The sequence below is a fragment of the Gordionus sp. m RMFG-2023 genome, chromosome 1, assembly GCF_954871325.1.
Source record: "Gordionus sp. m RMFG-2023 chromosome 1, tfGorSpeb1-WG-v2, whole genome shotgun sequence".
Classification (NCBI taxonomy): Eukaryota; Metazoa; Nematomorpha; class Gordioida; order Chordodea; family Parachordodidae; genus Gordionus; species Gordionus sp. m RMFG-2023.
This window is the reverse complement of record NC_088775.1, coordinates 42,411,185-42,430,106: the sequence shown is the minus strand read 5'-3', so window position 1 is coordinate 42,430,106 and position 18,922 is coordinate 42,411,185. Positions and strand designations below refer to the sequence as shown.

General features: G+C 27.6%; 1 protein-coding gene across 2 annotated transcripts; it reads left to right on the top strand.

Moving 5' to 3' along the window:
• Window positions 1-12,801: 12,801 nt before the first annotated feature.
• LOC135922257 (uncharacterized) lies at window positions 12,802-13,664 on the top strand. Of its 2 annotated transcripts, XM_065456671.1 has the most exons (7): window positions 12,802-12,915; window positions 12,954-12,983; window positions 13,023-13,064; window positions 13,108-13,179; window positions 13,228-13,284; window positions 13,321-13,386; window positions 13,432-13,664. In XM_065456671.1, exons 4-7 carry the CDS (start codon window positions 13,173-13,175, stop codon window positions 13,656-13,658), a joined length of 357 nt encoding a protein of 118 aa, XP_065312743.1. In that variant the 5' UTR covers window positions 12,802-12,915; window positions 12,954-12,983; window positions 13,023-13,064; window positions 13,108-13,172; the 3' UTR covers window positions 13,659-13,664. The 2 variants fall into 2 exon arrangements, with proteins under 2 accessions (XP_065312743.1, XP_065312744.1); XM_065456672.1 differs by having other exon boundaries at window positions 12,850-13,064.
• Window positions 13,665-18,922: the final 5,258 nt, after the last annotated feature.

The following is an 18,922-nucleotide window of genomic DNA, read 5'->3' as shown; positions in this document are numbered from 1 at the left end:
AACAATATAAAGATAATGAGTTTCGGTTAGTCAATTCTGATTTTAGATAGGAAATTTTTGAAAAAAAATAATTATATTTAATATAGTGAGATATTTTAAAATATTTAAAATATTTTTAAAAGTAACTAGTTAATTTGTCGTTGCATTGACCAAAATATAACTAGTTACGGTTACTAGCTATTTAATAATATTTCTAAAGTAACTCTATATATGTAATATTATTTCAAAAATAACTAGTTAGGGGTAACTAAATTGGAATTCAAGGTATATTAAGATTATTTGCATAAATTGTTCACATGTGTATAATACCAACGAAAATCGATTTTCGATAGATTTTATTATATCAATTAAAATTAACCTAAAATTTTCTGAAATTCATAGGATAGGTACAATATTATTCCAACAAAATCAAATCCTTAATAAAAAATATTTGCTATAAATTATTTAAATCAAAATTCCTGTATGCACGATTTTAATAATAAAGATGACAATCTGGGACTTATATATAAAAGTGTTTCAACTATGCAGCTTTAACAGCCAAAGCCTAACCTCTCCATCAATCTATTTAAAAGCTAGAATATATATTTATCTATACTCTGAGAAAATTTTATTTTTTAAAATATAACAAATATTGTAAAAAAAATGAGACTTTTAACGTTTTGGTCCTCATTTTTGTGAATGAAGACTACCAATCTTTTTTTTTATTGATAAAAAGTGTATCTGAATTCGTTGATTGAGAGGTGTCTACACCTCCTGAATTATTTATTGCAATAACTTCAAAGATTGAAATGCTTCTCCCCAGTCTTTGTAAATAAAGTTCAATCCAAGAATGATAATTCATACCTGATAAATTCAGTTGATAAAATCTTGGTCAACTTGGAACTCTTATATGGCTCATTATTTTGTCACCCTATAAACTGTTTTTGACACCTTCGAAATCCTTTTCACCTTTAAAAATCTGTGAGCAATAGTACTTGCAAATATTAGAGAGACTTCATACCTTTCGTTTAAAAAAAATGGAAGCCGTTTACAGTTGCAATTTGTGAACGTGTGATAAAAGAAATGGCCTAAGTCTCAATCCCCATTACCCCTTTACTACAAAGGTGGAAAAAATCCCTTAACTACAAAGGTGGGGTCTATTTTACCCCAAAATTTTGAATATATATTAAAAAATTATTGGAGATAATAAATACAAAATCTTATAATAATAGTTACTTCTAAAAAAAAGTTATGCAAATTTTCCTAAAGTTGCTAAAATAAAAAAATTTTTCTGAAACCTTCCTCTAATTATAGTTTTATCAACAAAAAAATGCAAATTTTATTATATATTTTATTAAATCAATGTTGAATAAAGATAATTACATAAATTAAAAAAATATCAAATATTAATCATCAAATATCATGTAATTTTTTGTAATAACATTCACGACAAAATGTTTGCATATGATCTTTACAAATGAATTTTGAACAATTTAAAAAATAAATGTTGTTTTTACGTCCTTCACTCTTGGACAATCATAACATCTTCCCTTTTTATTTGATGGAATATGCTTTTCATCAATTATATTGAGAACATCCCCAATGTTGTCACGTAATATTTACATATACTAGGGTTCTAAGATCTGATGATCATATATGGAATTATCAGTTCCATTTCTAATAATTTTATAAATTTTTATATTCAATAAATTATTAGCTTTATAAACTATCAGTGCATATGTTATTGATATATTTACTACAGTATAAAAAATGGTCAATGGCCATCTATTGGATTTTCTGAATATATGGAGGATAGTTGATCAGTATTAACTCCAGTTTTTGTTAAATTATAAAACGTTATAATTTTTGGTTTTTTTAAACTCATCAATTGATGCATCAATTTTGTTATCATAATGTATTGTAGAAAGCAACACTATACTTATACTTTTTTGGTATGTATGAAATTACAGTTGTATTTTCTCTAAATGCAAATAAACTAAATATATCTCTTATCATCACTTGACTCACAATCTACATAAAATTCTATAAATATCAAATATTAAATAGACAATACTTCCAGAACTTGATGATATTAAATTTTCCATATGCATCTTTTATAGTATTTAGCTCCACAAGAAAAATAAATAGTATAAAATTTTAAAAATTTGGGTCACAATACAACAATGAAAAATACTAAAAAAAATTTTTCAATTTTATATATTAGTTTGTAATATACAATAATATTAATTTTAAAAAAATTTGAAAAATAAAATTTTGTAAGTACAAAGGTGGGACCTATAACTACCCCAAGCTCAACAAATTGCAAATATTTTAAAAAATATCAAATCAATTATCATGAAATTTGGTAGATATGTTCCTTATAACAAAATATTAAACTACTATAAAAACCAGGTCAAATTATCTTCAGGATTTTTAATTACCAAGATTATAAAAGCCTTGTGGTATTATTTACCCCTTGTAGATAAGGCTAACACTTTTTGTTTAAACTGAACTTTGAATATTACGCGAACCATTTTTCTCATCGATGGTAATAAGGTCTAGACATCTATAATCGGAAGGCCTAGTCATTATTTTTCTGGCTAAATTATTGACTTGATCGTTTTTAAAAATAGTCTCAAAACGAGCTATTTTCCAATATTATTTCGCTATATTCAATTTTATATAATAAATATACACACAAATTTAATATATTAATAATTAATTCTAAAATCTTAATCTTTTGATTTAATTTTTAAATTCATATTTAGAAATCTGCATAATCTAGTTTCCAAAAACATTTAAAAGATAATAGAGATATTGAAAAGTACAATGATGATATGTTATTTCCTTTTCCTGATATCTCATACATTTTAATCTCGATAAAAAAAAACACGGTATAATTTGTTATATGAATGTTTGTTCAACCAAGTTTCATGCTGAATTGGCAATATATTAATTTGATTGAATCCATAGGACAACTTAATATGCTAATGATAACGTTACTATACCTTACCAGGATACCTTAGCTAGATCAAAAAGACCACCTACTATAGAAGATTCTTTTTGAAAAAAAATATAGTACTAAAAATAATCTAGACGCTATATTATAAATCTAAAAAAAATTCAAATTAATATTTTTAATAATATTTTATTTTTTTATATTAAATTAAATAAGAAAGATTATTTATTCGGATTATACATTCTGATCGCCGCTCTAGAGTTGGCGAAGCCACTAAGGATATATTATTAAGATACAATAAAAAAAATATATATTTAAAATTTCAATCATATTTTTTTTTATTTGTGGAAATAGAGATAATTAAAAAGAAATTTCGAAGTATTGTAAAAAGTGGGGGACGCTACTTTATTGAAAAAATAGCGGAATCCCTTATAAAAACACGCTTTGAAATACTAATTTAAAATAAAATCAGTTTTCCGAAAATAAAGAAGTATTTATGAGATAGTTTTCCCCATGTTGTGTTGTTAAACGGCTCGTTTGAGCTGATTTTTAAAAACAGCTAACTTAATATTTTATCACTAAGTATATTACGTAAGCCTGAAGATTTCCCATAGTTGGCTTAAAGATTTGGACATCTATTAGAGAAATTTCAAGACTTAGGCAATGTTTTTGTGGCCAAAATATTGAGTTAGCCGTTTTTAAAAATCGACCCAAATCGAGCCGTTTAACAATAGTCCCATGAATCTTTTTCTAGGGTTCTTCTAGACTGAAATATTAATATAACATATTTTACAAATAAGATTTTTACTATTTGTTTTAAAAAAGTTTAAAAATAATTATGACTTTTTGTCACTTCTCTATGGCATATTTTTATTGAAATTTTAATTGACTTGTTTATTTTAACATGTTTACAATATATATTTTTACCCATTTGCCTTAAAAAAATTCAAAAAAGTTCAAAAATAACGATTATGACAATTGTCACTTTCCTGTAGTACATCTTCATTGAAATTTTAATTTAACATATTAACAATATCTATTTTTACCCATTTGCTTTAAAAAAATTCAAAAAAGTTTAAAAATAATGATTATGACAATTGTCACTTTCCTGTGGTACATCTTCACTGAAATTTTAATTTAACATGTTAACAATATCTATTTTTACCCATTTGCTTTGAAAAAATTCAAAAAAGTTTAAAAATAATGATTATGACAATTGTCACTTTCCTGTGGTACATCTTCACTGAAATTTTAATTTAACATGTTAACAATATCTATTTTTACCCATTTGCTTTAAAAAAATTCAAAAAAGTTCAAAAATAACATATGACAATTTTCACCTTTCTGTGTTACATTACATCTTCATTGAAATTTTATTATAAATTTTTTTTTAAATATAAATTTTTACCCATATATATCAAAAAAAGTTTTTAAAAAAATAACGATTATGAAAATTGTCGGTACATCTTTATTGAATTTTTATTTTAATTTTAATTTAACATGCTTACTAACTTATTTACTTCAAAAAATAATATCATAAAAATAATAATTTACATAACATTATAAAATATGAAGATCTTTGAAGATCGTTGATCTAAAATAAATCTTTGAAGATCGCTGCTCAAAATTTTTCAAATAAAAGATCTTAAAATTTTACGAATCTTTGAAGATCGTTGCTCAAAATTTTTTAAAAATAAAAGATCTTCAAATTTTAAGATCTTTAAAGATCTTACTCAAAAATCTTCATACAAGATCTTTTGTACAACTCTGCATCCTTCAGTGACAATTAGATTGGCTAAATTCTGAACCATTTAATTCCTAATTCATCAGAACCTTTAAACATTACTAATACCACTCGCGCTAAACCCGGTACCTTTCCTTTTTTTTATCTTTATCAATGCTCTCTTAATTTCATCTTTGCCAAATTTACACCCTGGACCTTCTACATTTGCACAACTAATATCATTATCCCAATCATTCTCTTCGTTCCAAAGCCCCTCCATATAGATCTTTCAGGTGTTCATAATACCACTACTATCAATCACCAATTTTCCTTCTATATTTTTCAAACATTTAACACCTACCACATCCTGCCTCTATTTTGCCATTCGGTCCATATTTCCCATTCCTTCCGCGCATTCCATTTCTTTAGCAAATTTCTGCCCTTGTTCTTCTTGCGCTTTCGCTACTTATTTATTGCCATTTCTTTTCGCCGCCTTGTAAATATCGTTATCACTGTTTTCTTTACTATTATACCATTTTTTGAAACACCTCTTCTTGGCCACAGCTTTCGTTACCTCCGGATTCCACCACCATGTCTCCTTATGTCTAGGCGGTCCTTTTGTTCATCCACATACCTCCTTAGTTGTCCTCACTCAGGCTTTCTTCATGGCTTTCCACTAGCCATTTACCCCTGATGCTTCTGCCACCTCCGCCTCTCTTATTGTCAATTTCATATTGAATTGATGTCTAATACTCTCCTCCTTCAATTTCCTAACCTTCAGCCTTGGCAGAAACTTTCTTTGAGTGATCTTGGCAGCTTTAAGAGTGAGATTTCCTATAACTAGGAGGTGCTGATCAATACATCCCTCTCCCGGTAACATTTTCAATTTTTTACTATCCTCCTATCAGATCTCCTTACTAACAAATAATCCCCCGCACTTTTATCACTACCCGACTTGCAAAGTTGTACATTTGCTCAAAATAAAAAGATCTTAAAAGATCTAGATCTTTGAAGATCGTAAAATTTGAAGATCTTTTATTTTTTTAAAATTTTGTGTAACGATCTTCAAAGATCTTCATGATATTTATTTTTTTACCCCTTTATTAAAAGCCCAGATGTTTTTCAATTTTATTAATATAATATTTCTTTTATGTTTTATACTTCTCCTCCTGCCTTGATGAAAATTGAAAAACATCTGGGCTTTTAATAAAGGGGTAAAAAAATAAATATCATGAAGATCTTTGAAGATCGTTACACAAAATTTTTAAAAAATAAAAGATCTTCAAATTTTACGATCTTCAAAGATCTTGCTCAAATTTTTGAGCTAGATCTCGCTCAAAAATCTTCAAAGAAGATCTTTTGTACAACTCTGCCGACTTGTATGTCACTAGCTTCTCTGATTCTTTCTTAAACATCGTATTAATAACAATCATATCCATAGCATTACTAAAATACATAATTCCTTCCCCTTTCGGATTTCTCATCCCGTAACTAAATTCTCCATGTACTCCCTCATAACCCTCGATGCTCGCTCCCACATGTGCATTCATGTCAACAGCCAAGATAATCCCCCTTTATTTGCCAGTTTCGATGCCACTTCTAATAGACTGTCCCAAAATGTATCTTTCTCTTCTATACTTCTTCCAACCTGAGGAACATATGCCGAAATAATATTGCATAGCTTTCTACCAAAAATTATCTTGATAATCATTATCTGGTTATCTTGTCTTACCACTTCTATTACTTTGTTCACTTATTTCTCTGCAACCAATACGGCAACGCCTGCTTTACCATCATTACTTCCTTGCCAGAAAAATTTATACTTTTCACATGTCCTGCCAATCCTTCTAGCGCCATTAACTCTCCATCTGGTATCTTGTATGCAACGCACATCTATATGACTTCTCGGCCATTTCTCTCGCTCTTCATGCTCCCAACATTCCATGTCGCAACTTTTACTCTTTCCCCCATAAACTGGGTTCTACACTTATTATTAGGTCGTTTATGGCCGTCATATGTTTCATTTTCACCAATCGTGGTTTCACCAGGTTCCCCGTCCTTCTTTTTGTCGTAGGCGGAGGAGGAGGCCCACGGGGTACTTTATGCTCTATCCCGCCCATGCTTTGATGTAATTATTAGGAAATTTTGGAGCAAGGTTTTTACAATCGGATGCCCTTCCTGGCATCAACCCCTTGAGGTGGTTTTTACACCCCATCTCTTATTCTAGATCCAGACGACAGGAATCATTTAAACTTCCATTCGTAGAAAGACGTTGCCCCTGTTTTTCTAATATTACTGATTCAAATTTATTATTTCCCTAGTTTCTTGAGCTATTTTCAAAGAAATATTTAGTAAACTTTCATTTAGAAATCACTTTTTTCTGGTGGAGGCACGCTATATTTTTTTTTAAATAGTACCAATCCCCCCCTCTCTCGATTAAACCCTTGCAAATTAAAGGTCGTTGATAGTGTTGTTAAACGACTCAGCCGAGTCGGTTTGACTAAGATTCAAGTCGAGTTTTGAGTCGATTAGTCGATTTGTTTTTACAACCTGAGTTATGAACTTGAGTCGTGAACTCAAATCTAAACTCGAGTTTTGAACTTGAGTCGGAACTCGAGATTTAAACCGGAGTCGTGAACTTGAGTCGGAACTCGAAATTTGAACCTGAGTCGTTAACTCAATAAATAGGTTAATTTAAATTTTGTGAAACTTGATTATTTATATAAGTGTTATTTATTGGTCAATTGTGTAAAACCCAGATCCGTAGCTTGGGTCTAAAAATCGACTAAAATAGCTATGAGCACAAACCCAGAGTACAGACCAGGAGTTCAGACCAACGTATTTTAAGTTGTTTCTTGACCAGGTATATAAATTTATTAGCGGTAGTCAAGCCCGACTCAGCCCTAAATTCTTTAAGGTTTTGCTGGCCCGACCCGAACCCAAAATTTTTTAGAAAGTTTTGCCAGCCCGGCCCGAACCCGAATTTTTTTAAATTACCGCCCTGGGCCCCGAAAATTTACTTAAATATAGAAATTAATTTTTATAATTACACAAAATAAACGATATATGTTATATTGGTCTAGTTTCTATAATATAATCAAATATTTTTATTTTACATAAAAAATTGATAAATTTAGATATATTTCAAAAGATTTTCAAGCCTGCAGATCTCTAATTAGAACTATTGAATAATTAGCAAAACAAGCGTCACTTCTCGATGACAATTACTATGTAGGTCAGAAATAATTTTATCAGCACCAAATATTGATATGATGATGGATGGATATCAAATAAGTATATTTCTACCTTAATATGATGTATATGAGTTTGACCTGGTAGCATGGGTAAAAAATTAATATGGTTAATCGTATATTTGTTCGTGAAAAAAATTTTGCCAATCGCATTTCTCTTCATGGGCATGTATAGATCTTAACATTTTATTTTTAACTTTTGTACAATATTAAGAGAAAAATATCGGCTAGATTTAGGGTTTAATTCGGGTTCAGGAATTTTAAAATCTATTTAACGGAAATTTTGATAACATGAACTTAATCGAAAAAATTATTTCCTAAAATTATTGTTTTTTGTTTGGAAATAAAGAAGGATCCCTCGTAACATTACACAAAAACCGTTTGAAAAAAGCGTTATGTATGGAAATTCTTATTTATTATCTAAACTTTTTCCTGATTTAAATATGGAAGATTATAATCTTCAAGAATAGTGTTAAATGATTCGCTAATTAATATGCTAATTTCGAGTAAGATATTTAATCATATCTATTTTTTTTAAAAACTCCTAGAATTTATGAGCCTCAAACTATTTTTCTCCTGAAATATTGTCCTGACTTTGTTTAAGAATTTTAGTAATTTAGATTTCTTCAAAACATAGTACAGGAATTATTAAAAAAAATTATAACTCAAATTTTGTCGTGTTCAGAACTACGCTTCGAAGTTTTTTCACTTTATTGATTTAAATCTTTATAAATCATAAGTTAAAATTTTACGATTACAATACAAAAATCTAATAAAAAAACATATTATAATATAAAAAAATATCGTCTTCATCTTTCATTTGCCAAATCTTTTTCTTGGAAAGCCTTAAAATATAATATAAAGCTATATTAGAAGAATTAAAAAATCATTATTAAAATTTTACTAATTTTTTTGGGGGGGAAGGGGGGGAAGGGGGGGGGGAAGTAAAATTCTTGTCTAAAGTTTAAAAAATAATTAGGACTAAAAATTTATGTTAATATGGTCTACACAATTACAACAAAGTATATATTAATAATTACATTTATTCCAATAGATCTACGTCCCAATAACTCAGGCACAGGCATTGTTTTAGGGATTCTGAAGCCATCCTATTTCTTTTTTTTCATACAATCAACAGCTTTGCTGAAGGTCCTCTCACTTGCAACACTTATAGTTTGTTGCGCTAAATAGTCCCTAGCCATTAACGACGTAGTGAGAAATATGGAGGCATTCTTTGCCCACCAATCCAAAATATTTGTCGATGTTGGTGCAACGTGTTCCTTAAGATATTCCACGATCTTATCTCTCATGGGGTCTGGGTTATCAATAGCATCTCTGAAAATAAATATAAGAATACAAGGTTAATTATATTACTAAGTATTTATATTTACTTTCGCAACTTATTATACATAATAAGTAGGGATCATAAGCCGTTGCTTGGTATGATGGCCAATAAACATTGTGTATTAGTTTGAATTCTTCATCATATTTATTAATTAATATAGATTTGGGCATATATTTTAGTTTTTTTAAGGGTCTAGGAAACAAGATATGTAATTCGTAAGAGTACCAAATAAGTCTTCGTAGGCTTTACAGAAATTAATTTAGCCGCTTTTATGATATCCTCATTTACGTGTGAATTAAATGTTTCATTTGAAAAAATTCCCGATCGAAGGGACGAATAAAACGGCCATCCCAATGTTTTATTTTCTGATGAAACTTATATAATATTGAAAAATGGTTTAAGGAAGTTTTCAATTTCCTTTAAATATTTTGCCTCATTGGCATTAATATAAAATTCATCTTTGGAAAGACATAATAGTTAAATTTTTTAAAATAAAATATATTATAAAAATAAAATTTAAGATTATGCTTAATTTACTTTATTTATTGTAGTAATCTTAAGATACTTAGAATTCATCACAGTAACCATGTCGAGTGGTAACCTTGTGCCAGCAGAGATAACGATATATTTTTGCATACAGGTGAAGTGTTTTCACCAATTTATGTATTTTTTCTAATTTTTGATCAAAAATAATTAGTCCTTCTTTCACGATTAGAGATAGGCAGGCGCGTACGCAGGAATTTGTTCTGGGGGGGGGGGGGGGATAATAAATTTTTTTAAGAAATACTATTGTTATTTAAAAATATCAAGCAAAAATTTATTAGGACTAATAACTATTTCTAATACACAATTTTAAATTATATGAATTATAAAAAAAATATATATATAAACCGGCACATAAAAAACTATAAAATAAATGTTAATTAAAAAATATAAAGTGAATATAACCACAATAAATGTTAATTAAAAAATATAAAGTGAATATAACCACCATATGAATGACCCAAAATAGAAATTTGAATTTTTTGAGCCTTTAAAATTTATAAAAAATTTTAATGTTGGAAATATAAATATTAATACACAAAAAGTTTCTTAGGAATAATTGTATTTTGTATTATATTTACAATGTAAAATCCAATCTTCGTTGGGATTGAGATAATTTTTCAATTACTCATCCTTGCTTGGCGTCAAATGCCTATAAATATTTAAAAGATCCAAACCATTCAATCCACTTTCAGAAGTTGTACTTCTTAGGTATGTTTTCAGAGAACTGCAGGCCGGTGCCGGTATAACGTTTTAAAAATACTCCATTTTTTTATATACTCCTTTAAGCTTATTTGTGGAGTATTTTCAGATCATATTGTTCGATTATAATGTATTTACATATCAGAGTATACTTAGATCAATGTAATTTTTATAATGATATTTTTTTGAAAAAGTGCTCATGTCAATCAAGAAACATTATTCTGGAGCTGATGATGCTGAGGCGATTTTTTTGAATTTCCAGTCAAATTTTTTAGGTCGTGATATTTGCCCCGTTGGCGCCTTTTTTAACTCCATTTTAAAAAATAAATACAGGTTCATATTCATATATTTTACATTATAAATTTTATTTTATTATAGAAAATAAAAGAAGCTACAAATTTATCATTGATTCAAGAAGCTAAAGATTTATTATTGATTCAAGAAGCTAAAGATTTAAAAATACAGGTTCATATTAATATATTTTACATTATAAATTTTATTTTATTTTAGAAAATAAAAGAAAAGATTTATCATTGATTCAAGAAGCTAATCATTGATTCTAAAAGCTAAAGATTTAAAAACAGGTTCATATTAATATATTTTACATTATAAATTTTATTTTATTTTAGAAAATAAAAGAAGCTAAAGATTTATTATTGATTCAAGAAGCTAATCATTGATTCAAGAAGCTAAAGATTTAAAAACAGGTTCATATTAATATATTTTACATTATAAATTTTATTTTAATTTAGAAAATAAAAGAAGGCTAAAGATTTATCATTGATTCAAGAAGCTAAAGATTTAAAAACAGGTTCATATTAATATATTTTACACTATAGTTTTATATATTTATTTTAATTATGTCATTATATCTTAATACTAAATTTAATTCTATTCATGAATTAAACAATGCCATATCTATATATGAAAAAGAATTTTTTTTTAACATAGTTATTAATAAATCAGACTTATTAAAGGAACCTTATAGCAAAGCATTTATAGCTCAATATAAATATAATCGAGTTTATTATATATGTAAATTTGGACTGAAAAAAAAATAAGTCTAGAGGTATAAGATCCTCATCTAGTCTTCACAAGGAATGTTTTTTTATGTTCACAGTCTTTCTTCAGTGTGATAAACTAAATGTGTATTCTTTAGATATTGTCACATTTGTAAAAGATCATAAAAACCATGATCTAGGTTAGACATATTTATTTGATTTTTAACTAACATGATTTATATAATCAAGATAAAAAACTATATGAGATGCTCTCTAAACAAAAAAGGCTTTCTCCAATAAAAAAACAAATTGTGGAGCAAGCTATCACTTTTAAAGCTAATAAGGTGAAAATACAAGAATATGTTCTTAATTCAGGTCAGATGATGACTCTGAGAGATATTCATAATATTTCAGCCAAATTAAACAAGCCATCTGATAATGTATTACTTGATATAATAAATCAACTCAGGGAAGATAATGGAGCTGTGGTGGAAATCGTAGAAAATGATAGTGAATTGTTGGGCATTTACTTTCAAGATGCTAGCATGCTCCATTATCTTAAATATTATCCTGAGGTGATATTCATTGATGCTACCTACAAATTAAACAATCTAGGTATGCCACTGTTTATTCTACTTGTAATAGATAGTCATGGACAATCTCAAATTGTCGCTTTATGGCTTGTAAAGGCGGAATCATATTTTTGTGTTAAAAATATGTGCATGATGCTTGGTACCAGATGAAAAAATCGTCTGCGGGAAAATGGCTGATGTTAAATTGTTTTATATATTTTCTTCAAGATACATTTAAAATGCCATCTCCGAGAAATAATGGAATGCCATATCTTTATTTGAATGGAAAACAGGCCTATTTAATCTTTTATATTTTATAGATATCAATAAAAATCACTTTATCATCATTGGAGGAGACCTTAACATGAAATTATGTAATGAAATCACTAATTCTCTTATTGGTTTTGCTACTTTAAATAATCAACTTTTTATAAACAAAGAAACAATAAATATCACACATACTTCAAACCCTCAAACAAATATACTCCTATAATCCTTTAAAAATATAATATCTCTAATCTTAATTTACCAACCCCAGCAAATAATTTTCTACATAATTTGAATCAAATCAACAATAATGACTCATGGTTAAACATTTCAAACTCAATTATCAAAACAGCAAATACCCATCTTAATATTAATTATCAATATTATACATAATGTACATAAATACAAATGTGTTATTTTAATTATTTCTGCTAGCAATATAATTATACATGAATGGGTTTAAATTTAATCGTCAATATGTGTCATTAAATCATCACAACACAAATTCTCATTAAATATTTTCTTTGTTATTTTTTATTTTTCAATATTATTTTTTAGATGTTACAAGAAAAGGTATAGTTTTAAAAAAAATTAATTATATATTTATCAAGATGACACAATTAAATCAGGACAGAAAAAATGTTAATACTTTTAAAAATTTATTAAATAACTTTAAACAGTTCCTAGGTCAAGTGAAAAGTTTCATTCTAGTACCATAAAAGGTATACAATGGATTTTATTATTAAATAATATTCCTTTTTTTAGATGATGATGAAAATTTTCAAGAACCAGCTATTAAAAATCTAAAGCTTAATGCGGAAGAAAATCATATGAAGGGTAATATTTTCATATATTTAATATTAAATCCTTTTTGAAAATATCTAGTTATGAATATACTAAATTCGATAGTTGGAGAGGATTATAATTGTATAAACAAAAAAGGTATAATAAAAAAATCTAATATACGTATTTTTTTAGATGATGGAGTTAAGACACCAGAAAAAGCATCGAAAATGCTAAAGCCTGATGACATTCGACCTTTTGGTAACATTTTTAAGATTTGATAAAATCAATTTTTTAATTTAATAGGTGCCCCGCCGGAGAGGACAGGCATGGCTCAAAATGCCGTTTATGGTACAGAGGTGGAGATAGTTGCAATGACAACTATGCTCCAGACAAATATTTTAATACATACTATTTATAAATGGGCATACTATATGCCCATTAAAAAATTAAGTAATATTAAAAAATTTAATGTAAATATTTATTTAATAAATCATAGCGAACATATTGATCGCATAATTAATTTTAATTAATATTTATATCGCATATAGCATATATTATTTATATCGCATATAGCATATATTATTTATATCGCATATAGCATATATTATTTATATCGCATATAATATTAATTGATTTTTTTTTCTTTATATTTACAAATTAAATAAAGGATTTTAATAAATTATTCTGAAAATTGTTTCTAACTTTGAGCAGTAACGTGATAATAGATAGTGCAAGATTTATATGTTAATCTTTGATATTTTCGAATTAAACCTTAAATAAATATATAAATTTTTAACACTTAATATTAAATCTAATAATTTCTAAAGAGAATAAGGCAAAATTGCCTTAAATATCATAGGACATAGAAAAAATAATATTTATTATTCATACGTCAGTTATAAATGCCAATTTACTAAATTTATTATATTTAATATTTATGTCAGTCATAAACGTCAATATCACTAAAAATGTAATATTTAATATATGCACGTCAGTCATAAACGTCAATATCACTAAATATAGGAGTATATAAAAAAATGGAGTATTTTTAATTGCCTTAAATATCATAGGTAATATTTATTATTCATACGTCAGTTATAAATGCCAATTGACTAAATTTATTATATTTAATATTTATATGTCAGTCATAAACGTCAATATCACTAAAAATGTAATATTTAATATATGCACGTCAGTCATAAACGTCAATATCACTAAATATTGGAGTATATAAAAAAATGGAGTATTAAAACATTACACAGGACCATATTTTAATTTTTTAAATAAACCTGGGCAGGGCCCAAAATTTTTTTAAAAAAAAACACCCGGGCCAGGCCTGATTTTTTTAAAAAAACAATTAATCGGGCCCGGCTATATATTTTGAAACAAAATATTTGAAATTAGCTATAAAAATCAAAAATAAATATAATTTATTTAAAAATATCCGGGCCGAGCCTGAAAAATTTAATTTAAAAAAAGCCGGGCCAAGCCTGAAAATTTTTTAAAAAAAAACCCGGGCCAGGCCGAAAAAAAAATTTGAAAAAAAATCCAGGCCGTGCCCTACAAATTGTATCTCTGCAGGTCTCTGTTAATCTTCTTAAAAAAGAGAATGTTCTCTCATTAGTTTACTAATGAGAAGAGTTGCTAATATATATATATATAATCATTTTAATACATTGGGAATATAATCTAAAATGTGTTTGAAATTATACAAAGCATTTATAGAATTTTTTGGGACTATATCTTAATTAATCTTTTAAACATAATTATTCCGCTAATAAGGCATCAAACAAATATTATTTTTTTTCTATCACCATCTGAAAAAGATGGGGAAGGCTTTTGTGGAAGTAATATCTGCAGATTGGTAAGTGCTGCCTGGTGAAATAAAAACCGTTCATTTATTTGGATTATAGTTTTATAATACTTTTCTACTGATCTTATACTAATGTTTTGACGATGAGCTTGCCTAGCTGCAAATCGAGTGAGACAAATATGAAACACGTATAGCTCTCCTTTTAACTCAACAATAAAATATAAAATTGAAATTCTTCATCAACATTAGCCCAATTTCCTTGAGTTCTAATAAAATGCTCTCCGCTATTCTCATATTCTTAATCAAGTCAATGCCATGTTTTTGAAAAGTATTACATAAAATAGTTGTATAATTAAATAATACATTCTAATGAGAAAAAAAAATTGAAATACGTATTGAATCCAATAATTTTCTTGCTTCTGAGGAAATATTTCTTTCAGGCCATTGTGATATTTCAGTAATAGCATTAATAATCGGTTCTTTTAACTCCATAAAATCTGTTACTGCTTGATGGTGGAGACTCCATCTCGTTGGACAAGCTTGCACTTTCTTTCTCCCTGTTGGACAAGGAGTTTCAGAAAAATTATTATTTGACTAGAAATATGAAAATGGTAGATAAATATTACGCCACTAGAAATTTGAAAATAATAGGTAAATATTATGCCAATGAAAACTTGAAATCGAAATTAATTATAAAAATAACTTAATAGATGAATGTGATAAATAAATGTAATTAAAAATATATTTAATATGAGATAGGAATAAATATTAACAAATATAAATTATTATAAACATTAATATTTTTGAAAAATATATCCGGCATCTGCATTTTTTGGCTTGGGGGGGGGGGGTCCCCCTGTCCCCTTCCCGCTGCGTACGCCAATGGAGTTAGGCATCTATGACTATAGAAGGGCATATTGTATTTTTTCATATAATGATTGGTCATTATATCTGCTGCACTTATGATATTTTTAGCATTATCATGTGTAAGCGCTGTAACATTTTTTTGAACCTCGAATGTTTCAAGAGATTTTAATAAATATTTAGCTATATCTTGTCCACTGTGCGGGTGAGGCAGTTCTATTAAATCTAGAAGGTAATTTTTATTTTCCAATTATTTGTTATATAATGTACAGTAATCGAACAATAAGGTAAGGAGTTGATTCCTGTCCAAATATCCGTGGAAAGGGAAATTTTGCTTTGTACATTTTTTAATTTTTCTCTAAGTTTAGATTTCTATGTTTCATAAATCAAATGCAAGCATATTTTCGCGGTTTGTCTTGTCCATATTTTTTCCTTTTTAAATATAAACGCGAATATATCCCTGAATTCATTGGAGTCAAATAGGTTAAACGGTAAATTATTTTTAACAATATATCTGAGTATTAGTTTATTTAAATGTTTATTTTCTTTAGGTTGTAGTTTTCTTATACCCTATAAATTTTGGGCATTATTTCTTTAGTTTGTAAAATCAAACCCAGGTGGGATATTTTAATATGATTTTTAAGGTTGGCTAAAAGATATTAAAAACATATTTTAGAAATATATTATACTTGTAGCCGTATTGATATTGTAAATTTTCTCTAAGCACACACATTTGCGCCGAGATTTATTAGGTATATTTTGAAACATATTTTCATATTGAAATTGTTATTATATATTATAGAAGTAGATGAGGTATTAGCTATTGAGGAGGAAGTGCTTTGACTGAAATTATGGTCTTATAAGATCAGCCTACAATTTATAAATTCCCAGATTTTTATACTAAATCTCTGAATTAATCTTATTTTTAATGTGTTAACGCCTAGCTGGCACTTAATTAGGGGAGTGGGGGAAATAATTTTATTTTTTTGGATATGTCGTAATTTTTAAAGGGATCAGAACTATCCGGGATCATCACGGGTTTTAAAGGGATTCCTTTAAGAATTCAATTTTTTAAAGGATAAAGAACTAACCATACGGTATTATCACGTTTGAACCATGATAAAAAGAATATTAATTTAAAGCGTTTTAAGCGCGTTTTGTTTCATTTTTTTAAAAAAATTTATTGTTATTTATTCATTTTCAAAGTATTTTGGGGGGCTTATGAAAGTAGATATGTCGAATAGAGGGTATCAATCGATAGCTAATCAAATGATCTATTCAACTAGAGGTCAAAACTTCGGCTAATCTAGGTATGGGGGAGGGGGGGGTCAGGTATATTTTAATAAAACAAAATATCTATATGGGTATCAAATAATAGCTAATTTAAATATCTTTTGGCGAAAGTATTCATTATTGGCCTTGATGGGTAGAACTTGGTTGGATAGATGGAGGGAGGGGGGGGGGATAAAAAAATAAGCTTTTTTCAATATGGGTATCAAATAAAAGGTATTTAAAATATCTTTGTAATAATAATTATCACTTGAGGTGAGTGAGTCTAGGTCTTAGGGGGTCAGGAACATTTTTATAAACACAAAATAACGATATAGGTATCAAATAAAAGATAATTAAAATATCTTTTGATTGTAATAATAATTATAACTCAAAGTAGACAGGTCTAGTCCCTGAAAGGGTAAGAAATATTTTTATCATCAAAATATCGATATGAATATTATATAAAAACTAATTTAAATATTTTTTGACTGAAAGCACGCTTCTTGGTTTTGATAGGTAGGACTTAGTCTGTGTGGTGGTTGGGGGTGGAGGGTATAAAATATTATTTTTGATGGTTTTATTTACATCAAAGGCATGAGAGGCAAGACTGATATTATTTAAAATTCATTTTAAAATCTTTTATTTTTTCTATCTTTTACTACTAAAAATTTCTCAACTATATATAATATTATTTTAATACTATTTACATATATACAATTTACAATTTGTTTTAAGGTTACTTTAAGAAAAGTTACAATTTACAATTTGTTTTAAGGTTACTTTAAGAAAAGTTATTTTAACGTTTTACATATACAAATACGATATCTTTTTTAAAAGTCGCACAAAATATATTTCACAAAAAGAAAAAAAGATCATTAAATAAATTTAAAAGTAATTAAGAAAATATAAATTTCAAAGGTTATTAAAATATAATATTAACAGATGGTATCAAATAAAATGTAATTTAATTAAAAAAGGATGCATTCTCTCACCTATGATATTTAATGTAATAATGAATGATATTCTGAATAAATCTTTCAAACAAGAATACGCATTTAACCTGATGATCAACAACACTATAATAACATTCACAACTCGCTGAATTTTCTATTGTATACATATTAGCTCACTCAGATATCAAGCTAAAAAATATATTGTCAATATTTGTTTTTAATTGCCATGAATATGTATTAAAAGTGAACTACCCGAAAACCAAATTAATCACAACTTACATATAGAGCCAACATAAACCCTTTTAACTTTGATGGTAACGTGGTAGATACTGTGTCGCACTCTAGGAACCAAAATAATGTCATTAGGAATCACAATATTGGATACAAAATCGAGAAAGAACAATGCAAGATTCCGATACCCTCAATTGAAGAATGGTCTTCCAACCAAATATCTAAAAATCAAAAGATAAGACTTTTCAAGTCCCTAATTATCCTATTTTAACTTATGGATTAGAGACTCTGCAGGACACTGAAAGCAATATTAACACATCCCAAACCTTTATAAACAAATGTCTAGAAAGAATAACTAAAGCATGTTATCCATATAACACCTCAAATTCAACTCTCTGGAATAGGTGCAACTTACCAATCAATCGACATATTCCTTTGAGGAGATTAGAATTACTTGGTCATAGTTTAAGACATTCTCAGGAGAATATGATATTTTCGTCCATGAAATGGTCCCCAGATTATGGGAAGCAGAAAACCCCAAAATACTATTGGCTGGCAAAATGTCTGAAGGAAATTGATTTGATCAATCTCTCATTTACAGATTTCATGGCACTCACTAAAAACAAAAACTCCTAAAGGAACACCTACAATACATGCTCAG

Coding starts and splice junctions, on each gene's coding strand:
- LOC135922257 (XM_065456671.1), top strand. Junction 13,285..13,320: donor TAATTGTATAAACAAAAAAG/GTATAATAAAAA, acceptor GTATTTTTTTAG/ATGATGGAGTTAAGACACCA. Junction 13,387..13,431: donor TGATGACATTCGACCTTTTG/GTAACATTTTTA, acceptor TTAATTTAATAG/GTGCCCCGCCGGAGAGGACA.